At 37.3% G+C, this 14,907-nt stretch overlaps 1 protein-coding gene across 2 annotated transcripts; it reads right to left on the bottom strand.

Annotated features, from left to right (window-relative positions):
* Positions 1-843: 843 nt before the first annotated feature.
* On the bottom strand, positions 844-14,365 carry LOC137733751 (protein VASCULAR ASSOCIATED DEATH 1, chloroplastic). 2 transcript variants are annotated; one of them, XM_068472930.1, is made up of 18 exons: positions 14,043-14,365; positions 13,713-13,772; positions 11,892-11,942; positions 11,577-11,642; positions 10,933-11,028; positions 10,685-10,771; positions 10,391-10,488; positions 10,110-10,297; positions 9,588-9,628; positions 8,990-9,071; positions 8,763-8,849; positions 8,576-8,630; positions 8,250-8,316; positions 7,993-8,092; positions 2,083-2,144; positions 1,953-1,995; positions 1,565-1,866; positions 844-1,359 (listed from the first exon to the last, which is right to left on the bottom strand). In XM_068472930.1, the coding sequence occupies exons 1-18, from the start codon at positions 14,241-14,243 to the stop codon at positions 1,111-1,113; spliced, it is 1,935 nt and encodes a 644-aa protein (XP_068329031.1). In that variant the 5' UTR covers positions 14,244-14,365; the 3' UTR covers positions 844-1,110. The 2 variants fall into 2 exon arrangements, with proteins under 2 accessions (XP_068329031.1, XP_068329032.1); XM_068472931.1 differs by lacking the exon at positions 11,892-11,942.
* Positions 14,366-14,907: the final 542 nt, after the last annotated feature.

Below are 14,907 nucleotides of genomic sequence, written 5' to 3'. Positions count from 1 at the left end.
ACAGATTCTTTCTTTAATCCTCCCAAGAGCTTCAACCAACCACGGCCTTAAAAAAGGAAAAGACGAGAAAAAGTAGAGGTGCTTCTCCTTGCTCTCCCAATGACGACTTTAACTCTTGGCTCCCTTTGCAAGGGAATAGAATCCCCTCCCCTCCCCTTCCCTCCCCACCTTTCACATTTTCTTTTTTAATCTTTTTCTATAAAGAAGTCAACACAAGATATTGATCTGATTTAATCGTAATTGTTTTAAAAGCAGGGGAAGGAAGGAGAAAGATTAGGAGAACCCTACTCCCTCTACAAGTCACGGTTTTACAAATTCCGATGTTTTGCCCTCGATTTCTTAACTTTATTTTCATATCACTCTTCAACCTAAGTTTTTTTATTTTATTTTCATTTAGAACTATAACTGTGCTCTTGGTGAAATTATACAAGCCCTAAAATCTCCCCCCCGCCGGGGGTGGGGTGGGACCTGAGAGGAAATCCCTTATTTTAAAACTCTTCAGAGTTCTGCCTCTTCTATGTGTGAAAATACTTAATAAGCCTAATTGCATTCAAATCTTTTGCCTAGTTTCCATTGCTCAAGAGGCACCTCCAGAATAACTCGAGCCCCCACCGCCCCTCCAGAATAACCCAGTGCTTCTCGAGCCATCCCTGTGTCTCGAGTGTTATATGTTCTTCTTGGCAATATTATTCGAGAGGCGTCAAGATGAGCGCGTGTTGTTCTTGGCGGAGGCTCAAGTTGTTCCACAAAAGGTTTGAATGCACAGAATTTGGTGTATATACTAGACAGTTATCTTACTCAAGCTTTGCCAAATAAACAATTAAAAGCCATGAATAATCATTCGTTTGAAACACTTACTAAAAGAACATGTTTCTTATTACATATAATTAATCGACGATACGGGATATTTAATTTATCACTTGAAATCAAATGAGAGCATTCTGACAAGCCGTGATTCGCCATACGAACTATAAATTTCAATTAACAATTTTCTCTACAAGTTTACGGACTTTCTTCATAATGGAACAACATATATTTTGTAACCGGAATAAAAAGGACAACATACATTTCGTAATCACTTGAAGAATGAGAAGGATATACAATTGGACGTTACCTGCGCTTACTTAGATGATTAATATCCTTGAGTTGAGCTTTTAACAGAGCATGTTCATGCTGCATACTCTCAAGCCGAGTCTCAACCAAGCGCATCTCGTCTTTGAGGTGGTGGATTCGCTTCTCCAGCCAAGCGACCACCTCGGATGATCTTTCACCTACTTTACTTCCCAAGCCACTCCCGTAGTCCACAGGCGATTGCACATGGATGTGTTGGGGTCTAGCTAATAGCGCAAGTATGCTCAACTACAATCAAAGAAACAAATTACGTTTAACCAACAACATAAAAGAACGATTAAGAAGGCTGACGCAATGCAAATTCCCACTAGCCGTCACATTATGCATCGTAACAAATTAATCCAACATGACGACAATTCAAGGAAGTATGTATACAGCACCGGGGCCAACACGTGATAACAAATATTTGACCAATATGGTCGAGAGTAAGTACCTGCATGATGAAAATCACAACAAAAACGATGACTATGATTAACGGAAGCTGGCTTTGACTTCTCAATGAGGACTGGAATTTCAGCATAGATTCTCTTAACCATGATGTAAGGGGGGAAACATCGACTGTACCTCCCAGCAACCGCTTCCCAACTTGCTGGGCTGCATCGAATGATTTAGACATGTGTTGTACCCTAGTGTGTTCGCTGGGCTCGTAAAACCTTTCTGCAGGTACACCCATCTCTGCTTCAATTTGAGGATGAACTTCAAATTTCTGAACACGGGTAACCGCAGGAATCCCCTCTGCTCGTGAAAATAATTATATGAATTGATCCGAGTATCCACATTAACAATAATTGCATGATTTAATTTGTCCACAACAGTCCTACCTTCTTGTTTTTCAAGATTCTTCTTCTTCAACAATTCATGTGCCTGAATGAAACATTAGTCCATGCAAAATTTTAGGCAACCCTGACAAACTCCAAAATCCACACAGATGCAAAAATAAATAAATAATACCATGTTTATCCAGGTTTCAAAAACTTCTCGACATTCTTCCATGGTAGACTGCACTATTTTGCCTGCAATTTCATACTTACTTAGCATCAGATCAAACATAATATTAGGTCCTTGATCACAAAATTATTCTACATCCCTATTTTTTTTATACAAGAGACGAGCATACACCGACATAAATAATAATCGTTGTTTTAATATGGATAGAATGGCACACAAAACACTACAAAATTGAATAGTATAAAACCATTAAAGAGTAGCTTTCAGTCATGACTCTCTCAAGGGCTATTGCATAACTTCAAACAAATAGTACAAAGCATGTTAAAGCAAAGCTACCCTAACTAAAGCACAAAATTTCACTAAAAAGATCCTTCCTCCCCTAGAAAATCATTGCGGCATGCAGGTGTTAGGTTTTTTGGCTCGTCAATTAGTGTCCTTTTCTGTTTAGGATTGTTTTAGGGGAAAAAAAAAAGGGGAGCACTGATTCTTCAGGACTAGGAAAGAATCTTAGTTTCCTTATTCAATTTTGATTAGAAATCCTAGAAGTCTATTCGGAATTGGAAAGGAAGTCTAATTTCCTATTCCACTTAGAATAGGAATTATAATCTGTAAAGGACATGTAAACTGCACCCTATGCCTAAAAATAGGGTGCGGTAAGGCATAAATCTGGAAGAGAAAAAACAGTGACAGCCGAGAGAGATAGAGAGAGGGAGAGAGATTAGTTCTAGGGTTTTGCAGAAGTTTTGTAATTCTCTATTATTAATCAAAGGAGCGGTGCCTAGAGAAATCACAACTGGAAGTAAGCAAAAGTTCCGCTGAACCAGTATAAGTCTTCTGTGTTTCTAAGTTTTCTATATTTGCTAGTTTAATCTACTGCCTTGGTTACATTAAATAACAAGGTGTAGTGTGCAGTTTTTTCAACAATTGGTATCAAGAGCTAGATTCAAGGTGTTCAACGATGTCAAAAGGGAAGATAAATGTGGATCTTCGACCTGCGTTAAAGCTCTTTTACGGCAAGGATGACTTCACGGATTGGCAAAGGATGATGAAGAACGTATTGATACAACAGGATTTGGATGATGCACTTGATGGTGAGAAGGCGACAAACATGACAGAAGCAGAATGGACTAAGGTTCTCAAGAAGGCCAAGAGTTCCATCGAGATCCATCTCACAAGATCAGTTCGATCACACATCACCGAAAAGATGACTGCCCAGGAAGCATGGGAAACGTTGGAGAATGTTTATCTGGGCAAAACCGTGTCCAATAAACTTTTTCTAAAGGATGAACCATTTGGGCTTTGACTAGAAGAAGGAGGTGATATTGAATATCACGTATGGAGGTTCCAGAATTGCATGGCTAATCTTCAGAAGGTCAAAGAAACTTACAAAGATGATGATATGGCTATCATCTTGCTGAGGTCTCTACCTTCGTCTTTCAAGCACTTTCTTACAACTCTAATGTTTGGAAAAGAGTCCCTGAAGCTTGAAGAAGTAATTCAAGCTCTTCAGTCATATGCTAAACTAGATGATATAACTGAAAGCTCTCAAGGCCTTTATGCCAAAGGCAAGGAGAGGGGGCGGGAAAAGACAAAGGAAGAGAAAACTAGCAATAGAGGTAGGTCAAAATCCAAGAAGAAAAAAGAAAAGAAGGAAGGTTGCTTCGAATGTGGTTTAGCTGATCATTGGAAAATGAACTGCAAGATTTGGAAAGCGAAGAAAGCCAAGATGGAAGGAAGCACAGGTTCAGGTAGTGCAATCACCGAGCATGAGAGTGACAGGGAGCTTCTTTCAGTAAACTCAAGCTCCAAGGCTTTCACAAATTGGATTTTGTATACCTAATGCACTTTTCATATGTGTGCAGTAAGAGAATGGTTCGATACTTACAAGGAAGTCGGCAGCGGGGAAGTCTTAATGGGGGGGCGATTCTTCATGTCCTGTAAGAGGAATCGGCACTATTCGAATCAGAATGTTCGATGGGATAATACGAGCTTTGGGGAACGTCAGGTGTGTCCTTAAACTAAGAAAGAATTTGATTTCCTTAGTACTTTAGATGAGGCCAGTTATGGGTACAAGTTTAAAACCCAATAAGTTGTATAAGTTAATTGGGACCACTATAATCGAGGGAGTAGCTGTTTCTGTAAATCAACGTATAGAAGACAAGACTGAATTCTGGCATCATATGCTCAGGCACATAAGCCAGAAGGGGTTGCAAGAATTACACAAGTAAGGCCTGTTGGAAGGCATGTCATCTTGCAAATTGGACTTCTATGAATACTGTGCTCTCGGAAAGCAAAGAAAGGTATTATTTGCAAGTAGCAGTGCAGATAACCAAGGCAAGGAGCAACTTAGTTATATTCACTCAAATGTTGGGGGCCCTGCACCAACTAAGACCTGGTTTGGTACTGAGGTGATTCTGAAAAAAGCTGGTATCAAAAAAAGCTGGGAGCTGTTTTTGTGTTTGGTCAACATTCAGCTTCAGCTTTTTTTCACAGTTTTGGGTGAAAAAAGCCAAAAACAAGAAACTGCAAAACCCAGCTTTGAAAAACCGGCTTTTTTTCATATCTGTTTTACATAAAAGTTTACCAAACACTATAATACTGCTTTTTCTTTTTTTTTCAAAATCACTTTTACAAAAATGTTTACTAAACACTCTGCTGCTTTATTTCATAGCTGCTTATTCTCACAGCATAGCAGAATCAACTTTTTTTCAAAGCACAGCAATACCAAACTAGCCCTAAATCAAATGGTGGAGCCAGGTATTTTGTTACTTTCATGGATGATTTTTCTAGAAAGGTTTGGGTTTATTTCATGAAGCAGAAATCCGAGGTTTTTGCAAAGTTCAAGGAATGGAAACAGAAACCGAGAATCAAACTAGAAGAAAGATCAAGTACCTCAGAAGTGACAATGGAGGTGAACATACAAGTAATGAGTTTACCAATTACTACAAGCAGGAAGGCATCGTAAGGCACTTCACAGTAAAGAAGAATCCCCAACAAAATGGAGCTGCTGAGAGGATGAACCGAACTCTCATGGAAAGAGAGAGGAGCATGCGATTTCATGCAGGATTGCTTGATAGTTTTTGGGCAGAGGCTGTTAATCAAACAAGTCATTTGATTAATAGGTCACCATCTATAGTTTCCGATTTTAAGAGTGCAAAAGAGGTATAGTTTGAGAAGCCGGTGGACTATTCCAAGTTCAGGGTGTTCGGCTGTAGTGCTCATGCACATATTCCAAGTGAAGAAAAGTCCAAGCTCAAACCGAAGTCTACACATTTCATATTCTTAGGTTTTGAGAAAGGAGCAAATGGTTTCAAGTTTTGGGATATCAACAATAGGAAAAAAGTTGACAGCTGAGATGTTATCTTTGATGAGAACCATGCATTTAAAGTCGAGAGCAGTAGGGAGAAGAAGGACGATGCTGAAATTGAAGCAACAAAGAATCCGTTAATTAGTTCAGATGAAGAAGAAGCTTAGGTGGAGCAAATCGAGCAAGAGGCCGAATCTGATGGTTTTGAAAAAGAGCATCAGCATTGTTCACCAGTTAGGAATCAGGTGGAGCAAAAAACAGGGCAAATTACAGGCACTCCAATGCCCCAGATATCCCAAGGGGTTCGAACTCCAACCAACAATCAACCTGCATTCCAGAGATGAATAGTATTGGACAAACCTAATCAGAACTAGAAGAAACCTGACAGGTTTGGGTTTGACCAAAGAAATGGAGTCTCTTACATTAGTCAAGGAGATCCGACTACTTATCGAGAAGCTATAACAAGTGATGAGCGAGATAGTTGGATAAGTGCTATGACAGAAGAAATTGAGTCTCTTTACAAGAACTCTGTTTGGGAGTTGGTTCCTAAGCCCAAAGACAAAATGCTAGTTGGATGCAAGTGGGTATTTAGGAAAAAGAAAGGACTACATGAACAAGATGTCGTGAGATTCAAAGTAAGGCTTGTGGCTAAGGGGTGGATTATGTCGTGAGATTCAAAGCAAGGGTCGTGGCTAAGGTACTCACGAAAGGAAAGGGTGGATTATGATGAGATCTTTTCACCTGTAGTCCAACATACTTCTATCAGATTGCTTTTAGCAATGGCAGCTCAGCATGACATGGAGATTGAGTAGATGGATGTGAAGACAACATTTCTTCAAAGAGATCTAGAGGAGACGATTTTCATGGCTCAACCAGAAGGGTTTGTTGAATATGGGAAAGAGAACCTAGTATGTCAGCTAAGGAAGTTCATGTATGGCCTGAAACAATCTCTAAGGCAGTGGTACAAGAGGTTTGATTCCTTCATGCTGAAAATCAATTTTAGAAGATGTTTATATGACTGTTGCGTGTACTATCATGTGTTCCAAGATGGGATGATCAGATTACTATTGCTATATGTGGATGACATGCTAATTGCTTGTCAAGACAAGTCTAGAATTCAAGACTTGAAGAAGATGTTGAGCGAGGAGCTTGACATGAAGGATCTAGGTGCTGCACAAAAGATCCTTAGCATGGAAATTCAGAGAGATAGGATCGCTGGAAGGATCTGGATATCACAAGCCAAGTATATTCAAAAGGTTCTTGAGAAGTTCAACATGCAAGAAGCAAAGGTAGTTTCAACTCCTTTAGCGGCTCAATTCAGGTTAAGTGGGCAACAGTGTCCTAAGTCCGAGGAAGAGCAACAAGTAATGGAGAGGGTGCCTTATGCTAATGTCGTGGGCTGCCTTATGTATGCAATGGTATGCACACGTCCAGACATAGCTCAAGCAATTAGTGTAGTTTCCAGATACATGGCAAATCCCAATGTTCTAAAAAACAGCCTAGGCGCTGGGTGATGAGCCGAGGCATTTTCTTGGAAATTGGTGGGAAAAATCGGATGGGCTCTAAGTAGGCTAGGCGAGGCTAGGCAGTGCACAGCGGAGCTAGGCGGTTTTTTTTTTTTAATGAAATTAAAAAGTAAAATAAAAAATCCTATCTAAGTCTAAGTGGTTTAAAATTGTAAACTTGTTGTACATGTGTCATCTTACATTACTCATCACTATGGTTATATGGCATATATGCTCAATGTGTTTTTAAATTTTGGACTTGTTGGATACTCGTTTTGCATTTTATCATTCTTTTATTATCTTATCCATGGATTTCATACAAATATAATTTTTTGTAAGTGTCAATATGCACTTATTTACAAGATATACAAGAAATTTACCTAAATCCGCCTAGGCCGCCTAGGTGCCCGCCTAGACCCCGCCTAGGCGCTAGGCACCAGCCCGCCACCCAACTAGCGCCTGGTGTTTTTTAGAATCTTGGCAAATCCAAGAAAGCAACATTGGGATGCAGTCAAGTGGATTTTGCGTTATTTGAAGGGTTCTTGGCGACAAAGGATTATGTTTGAGAAGCAAAAAGAAAATATAGGGGTGTTAGGATATGTGGATGCCAATTATGCAAGGGACTTGGACAAGAGAAGGTCAACTTCTAGTTATGTGTTTACATGCGTAGGAGGACCAATCAGTTGGAGGGCAATGCCGCAAGAGACAATGTCCCCGTGTATGTACATGTATAATCTAAAGTTTTATTTATTTTGTCAGAAACGACTTGGACACTACAGGATCATAATGCTAGAACATTCCAAACACAAGAAGTGCATCTTTTAATGAACTTTAATTCTTTGTATGACTTGTATTCTAATGTGCTATTTATATTCAAATCATAGGGTTTTTGGTACGACTTACTACATCTTACTACATCTTACTCATATGTATGTAACTATTTATGCATGTCTTTGCCTCTCGTATAATTTCTTTGGAAACTCTAGTGTTTCCCATGTCGAATGAATTAAATCATTTCTCATGTGTCATGTTTATGTCCATGATTGGCCAACATAAACCAAGGTAAATTCCAGAAATAAACGAGTGTTGTCCAGGGCACACCTTTCCACACAGTTCTCTTTGAAAATGCCACATTCACATAAATCTTCAAATTGCAGCAATCCTTTGATCCATCAGGATCTCTCTCAATGTCCCAAAATCCCTGAAATGAAAAAAAAAAAAAAAAAAAAAAAAAGAGATTAATTGAGTTCTATTTTATCTACAACAGCCAAGGTTTAGCAAGGTAATCAATAAATTTTTAAAATATATATAATACATGTATGGTGGAATTATGAAATTGGATGAAATGTAGCCTGTACCTCAACACGGAAATAATCTCCATAAGGCACATCGTTGATTTCTTGTGATGTCTCAATAACTAAGTGGCTGGCAAAAGTCAAAAGTCAACGTGTCATGAAAATAACACACATTCTTGAGATGAAAGCTAAGTGTGGACTGCATAAATTTGTTGGATTATTTACAGTTCATAATACATCCCAGCCAAAACAAGATTTGCAAATATACAATCTCAAATTGACATGGCACCTAAGTTAACCTGTCACCCCTTCCTCACAATATAATCACAATCTATGCAAACCAATTCAAGAAACATTCAAAAATGGCATTATAAACACATATCAGCAACCTGTTTCTGTGAACCCGAAATTTCTGGAGCTCCTGGCAGCTGCCAAATTTTGCACCTTTATGACAACAAAAACATTATTTCCAGTGTTAAAACAGACTGAAACATATAATAGAACCAACCAACAAAGTATGTAGGTCCACATGAGATATTCATAAAGTAAATGATAAAACTAAAAACATGGGCATACCAAAATAAATTTTTATTGGGTGCTGAAAGGAAACATCACGGGAAAACCCAAATTTATCATGAGGATTCCATGGAGTACACTTCAACTCTGAAAAGGCATAAAACCATACAGTTTAGAAACTTAAAAACAAAATAATAATAAAAAGACTTGCCTCAAACTTCTAGAACCATCAAGAAACCTGAATTATGCACTAAATACAGGGATTCATCAAAGCTCCAGGAATTTACCTTTATCTCCACAACTTCTATGAAATGATTCTGTGAATACATCATCAGAGAAAAATAAACTAAAGAAATCTTCAACCTTTATCTGCACTTCACAGATTGGATGTTAATTTTCAAACTAACTTTTCCATAATGGAAACAGTATTTGAAATGACAAAAATAAATAAAAATAATAATGGCAGAACGTAAAAGATGCTAATGAACATAAAAGATGCTAATATATTCTCCTCCTGAAGCTTTATTGAACTCCACAAACCTACCCTCTTGTTTTTTAAAATTACAGTTCCCTTTCCAGTGTTAATAGGAGTAAACATTTAAATATAATAGGAATACTTCGTTCTTACTCTTCCCCCCAACATACAGTCATATATGACGTCAAAACTAGATTCCATTATCTCAGAAAAAGAAAGAGAGGGGGGTGGGGGGGGGGGGGGGTGTGTGGGGGTTGATGCGGGTAAAATGTCATGTAGACATCAAACTATACATGGATTGGAGGTTATTTTCCATTAAAGGGTACTGCAACTATACCAATCTTTAAGGGAGAAGAATGTACTTAGCATACCTTCATATATAATTATTCAGAAAAAGAAAAGAAAATTACCGGAAACTGTGACTCGGCAACCTTTGTATAACACTCTGGAACTGCACGTCAAAAATAACCAGCTTAGCTAACAAGACAACCAGAATTGATGGATTCAATATGCTCAAACAATGAAACTTGAAGAAGAGAAAATATAGAAGCATCAATTAAATTACCAAAACCTAGTAGCCAATCAACACAGATATACACATGCTTTAGCAAGATCTGAACCCATGACCAACTTCACCCCCACCTACCCTTTTAGAACTTAAACAAAAGGCTAGGGACATTTGTATGTGTAACTGTGTCATACAGAAATTCATCCACTGATCAATTGTTTCATGCATATCCCATCCCATTAAGACCCCAAATATTTCATGCTTCTAGAAAGAGATGGAAGTGGTGAGTAAGAAACTGTATTGCACAGGGACATTGCACAACAAAGACAATTATAACACCCAGAGGAATCCAAGTTTGATCCCAGATCATCCATGACAAATGAAGCAACATTAGCAATGATTGTAGATTGTACAATAAACTCACCATTTGGAGCATCAGAGTTTTCCTCTTTCCAGATCAAAGTATCTTTCGAACATGAAGGGTCACTATTCTGAGCTGGTTCTAAATCCTCTTTTACAATATCGTGTTGCTCTGGAATTGATGTCAATGCAGAGTCGTCTACAACACTGGATGCAAGCTTAGAGTCTTGTGAAACATGAATATCCCCATTCCTGGTCCACGTTTATTCAACTAAATAAGGACAAGTCACAATTACAAAACATCATATACCAGAATAAAATATTAAAGATATTTCTGAGAAGTACCTGTCAGTGGAATCCAGTTCATTAACTAAGAATTGGGAACTTTCCACCTTTTCAATTCCAACTCCATTCTCTTGGCTGCCAGTCTCAGATAACAAATCCTGGGAGAAAATTGCAGATAAGAGGGAGGAGGAATAAAGAAAAAAGAAGTTATGAATTAATACACTTAAAGAAATGTACACATAAATGAAATCTTCTTTCATGAAATTCTGTAGAAGTAAAAAACGAAGTTATGAATTTATACACTTAAAGAAATGAATCTATCACTGCCAACTGTAATACAAATAAATTAGACACCTGTTCTCTAAACTCTTTGGCACCCGACCATCCATCATTTATTATCTTAAGTGCTTCGTCGCGAGACAGAAAGGATGCAAAGAAGTACTGCCAAAACAGTAAGTGGTGTAAGATATTGCTGATACTGAAATGACATTAAAAGGGCAAGGGGTTTACAAGATATCGTTGCTGATACTGAAATGACATTAAAAGGGGCATGGGGTTACAAGATATCACCAGTACAAAGTAAACATCAGATTTAGCATTACCTTCTTGCTTCCAGCAAAAATTTCTATGGCATTAGGGAAGATCCCTGCTGTCTTTGCTCTTCGTACACTTGTGACTTCTGGGAATGGAATTATTTTCTGAAGGGGAATTTACATTTAATACATAATAATATGTTTTAAAGTCCAAACCAAAATGAAAACATAATTTTAATAATTGTAAACATAAAGTGAGCTTAAATCTCCTGAAACAATGTATGGAACCATTTGGAACATTATTATCAGTTTTGATTACTGTGTGATTCCTGAAGCCCCTTTACACATAGAATTAATTAACTCAGCACTAATGAAAAAAAATTGGTTTCATTTTACTCTTGGGTAGGTAGTTATTGTGGCTGTATAAGCCAGTAAAGTTGTGTCTTCATGTTACTCTTGGGTAGGAAGTTGTTTAATATTCAATGTCTCCTTTTTGTACAGCAATGTCAGCTACATGTATTAGTGCACAATCAATGCATGAACAAGATTTGTTGAATTTATATACAAAATTGCTAGAAAAAATGAAGATGAAATTTCAGCATAAGGAGGATAAAGTTAGCAAAGAAAAGAATATAAGATGCATAGCACTTAATTTGCAACAATTGTAAATTTATTAAAATAGGACAAAGTTCAGGACAAGCTGAATACCATACCTTTGTCTCAAATCCAAATATATTTGAGTAAAAGCAAATATAATGAACAAACAGGTACATATGACCCTACAAGAAACATGTAATGAGTTAGCAAAGCCAAGCAGAATACGCGTTAAAAACAATGTTCAATCAAGAAGTAAAAAGAAAAGTTATAATTTTGGACAAAATCAATTTTTCATCATGAACCAAAACAAAGAGTATGGTAAAGCAATAACCTACTAACTAAACAATGAGAAGCAGTGCATCAGTTTAACTATAAGACCTGACATAAAACTTAATTTCTAAATAATAACCTATAGAACGTCTAAAATGAACCTGAATAAGTATGTTCTCTTGGAATGCACAGTTGAAATCTTCGATGAGGACCTAAAGAAAACAACAAAAAAAAGTACAAGAAAAAAGAGAAAATGTCAAAGATACACACAAATAACATAAAAGTAGAGGTTCAACTATATGTATACATGGATGAGAGAGAGAGAACTTCCTTAGCATCACACTGAATGCTCAACAACTATAACTATTTGAATCAACATGTAAAGGCATGTTCCTCTTAGCATCAACATATACCACTAGTGGACATTGTACACTTTGACACACAAACGGTTAAATGTCATCCAAAAGTCAATAATGTCTGTGTTAATGCATCCCATGACCCAGTCTACCTATTTAAGAAGTAAAATATAGAATAAGCTTTAGTAGTCCTTTCAATTACAAACTTAATACTCAAGGATATAGTGAAGATATCTGAGGAAAAACAGGCATTTTACCTCCTATCATTCACTGCAATGCCTAACAGGCCAAATATTGCTCCCAAGCTAACTACTCACATTATAATTCCTGCATCAATGGATTCTATTCATGCCTTATGGTATAGGTCAGCAATTAAGTTTTTCTTCAAAATATTTTGACCGATTCTAAATAATTCATCAGTATCAAGAAACAAGATACATCAGAAAAATCGGATCATGTTCATACGTGTCATACTCATTAAAATGAAATCACGTGACGAGTATAACACAACAATGATTTGACATATATGAACTAAATGTCCTGACAAAAGACTCCTCAGCCACATTTAACAGGTATTTTAGCCATGATGATGCTACTTATATAAGCCAACCAGTAAAACATAGTGCAAAAAAGAATTTGGTACTCAGCTCTGTGTCTCATTTCTCCACCAATGCATTTGGGAAAGAGAACAGACTCTTGAATTTTAACAAAGTTCAAAAACTTGATGCATATCTCAATGCCAAAAGTAGATTAGTGCTGCCAATCACATCCTATTTCTAATTAGCTAACCACCCAATAAAGATTATATTAACTTTCACGACAGTAAGACTAAATTAGAAGATTAAATTAGGGTGGAGAAACAACTGTGCAAAATATGAAAGTTAAATAAGAAACCTACTGAATTGTAGAGCATTAAAAATCAACCCAAAAGGGTGGAAAAAACAGTGTATATCAAGTTGATATTAGTGAAAAAGATTCTTAGCTCTTTGAAAATGAGGTACAACCTGCTAAAAATTTAAGGACTCGTGGTACTTGCTATGACTTCCAAGTTAAACTTTACAATATAATATAATATAATATATAACATAGTATATCATGTGCAATGCTTGAACGAAGAGACTGAAATTTGAACAATTATGTTAGATTAGATGCGTGATGGATCCTTCTATCAGGACTGATGCTCAAGTACCCAGGTGCAGTATGTAGGTACTCCTATCGTATTCTTTGCCTTCCTCTCTATTATTATTATTTAAGTCAGTACACTGTTGAGTTTTAACTCTAGCAAACTTACGGTACCTAAATACGTAACCTTTTTCTTACTAATCATAGCTTCAACATTTCTTCTCCGAGAACAGCCTCAACGATATTACTTTTCCGCTATAGTCCGATCACAATTGCTCTTTTGATCTTCCCTAAATCAGTTTACTCTCAAATAGAAAATCTGTCAGTTCACCATTGTTATTCCTAGATATGTATTAAACCTCGGAACAGTGTTGCATTGCTAGATAAGTCCCAGGATGGTAACATCCATACTTTACTTTCCGTTTCTAAATCAATCAAAACGAAAAAACACCAATGAAAGGGGAAAAAACACTTTGAATAAAACCCGAAATTATATTCACTCACTTCATCGGGCGGAAGGCGAAACAACTGGCGATACTCTTCACTCTTCAATGATGCTGCAGACTGGAATATAAAAGCTAAAAAATCAAAATATAATCCCAATTTTCCTCAATTTATACTAAAAAAAAAAAAATCATTTCTTCATCAGACAAGTCTAAATTCATTTTTCAAAGAAAAAAAATTGCACTAATTTCTTCTTCCTAAGTTGAAATGCAGCAATTAACTCAAGAATTTTAAGTGAGATTTGTGTTTTCGATCTGGGAGGCCAAAATTACGAACTTTCCCGAACCACAATACAAGTAAATAAGCTACGAGTGTGTGATCGGGGATGACCTCATCGGCAGTGGGAGAAGAATTGCGAGTCTCGCTGCGATTGGGCGTGTCGGCGGAGTAAGAGAGAAGAGGCGAGGAGGAGCGTTCAGCCTCGGAGGGGTCGTCGGCGGTGGAGAGCCTGGACGGCGACGGCGAGGGATCCTTTGTCGGGTTCTGCGGAGGAGCTTCGATCCTCTCCGGGCTCGCGGTGGCCACGGCCATGTGTGATACGTTTCGGGTCGGGTTTTCGGGTTCGGGGCGAAGGGGAAGAAGAAGCGGACCTAATTTTGGTAGGGGGGAAAAAGCGTCGGTTGGGTTGTTGTATTGTGGGGGTGGGAGTTGCAGTCGACCTCACCTTTTTAAAACGAGGGAAAGTCGAGAGGCGGTCTGAAGGGGGTCAGTCGGCCGACGTTGACGTTTTTCCACGTGGCATCTCGAAATTGAATAATGAGCTAATTACCATGCACGCTGGGTTCGTGGTGTGTTTATGATTGATCGCAACGGATAGTCGGTACGTAATGACAAAATTACGGCAGAAAAAATTAATCTTTATATTGGTAATTACGTTAATGTAATATTTTTCAATAGGTAAATGTAATACTTTTATGTCTAAGTATTATAAATGACGAGTTTATTATTTAATTGAATTGTGAAGCTAAGTTTATTTTTTTTTTTTCAATATCGTTTTCTGAAGAAAAAAAACATGTCTAATACGCTAATAAAGTCATCTCCAATACATCAAAAAATTTAAAAAGAAAATCTTTAGAAAACTTTTTATTTTTTTGACAAACGATATTAGCTACACTAAATGAGAGGGGGTGATCTTTAGAAGACCATCTTCAATGCAAAATACTTTAACACTTTTATAGTTTTATTTTTATTTTTA

The sequence above is a fragment of the Pyrus communis genome, chromosome 5, assembly GCF_963583255.1.
Source record: "Pyrus communis chromosome 5, drPyrComm1.1, whole genome shotgun sequence".
Taxonomy (NCBI): Eukaryota; Viridiplantae; Streptophyta; class Magnoliopsida; order Rosales; family Rosaceae; genus Pyrus; species Pyrus communis.
This window is presented reverse-complemented; position numbering and strand designations above follow the sequence as displayed.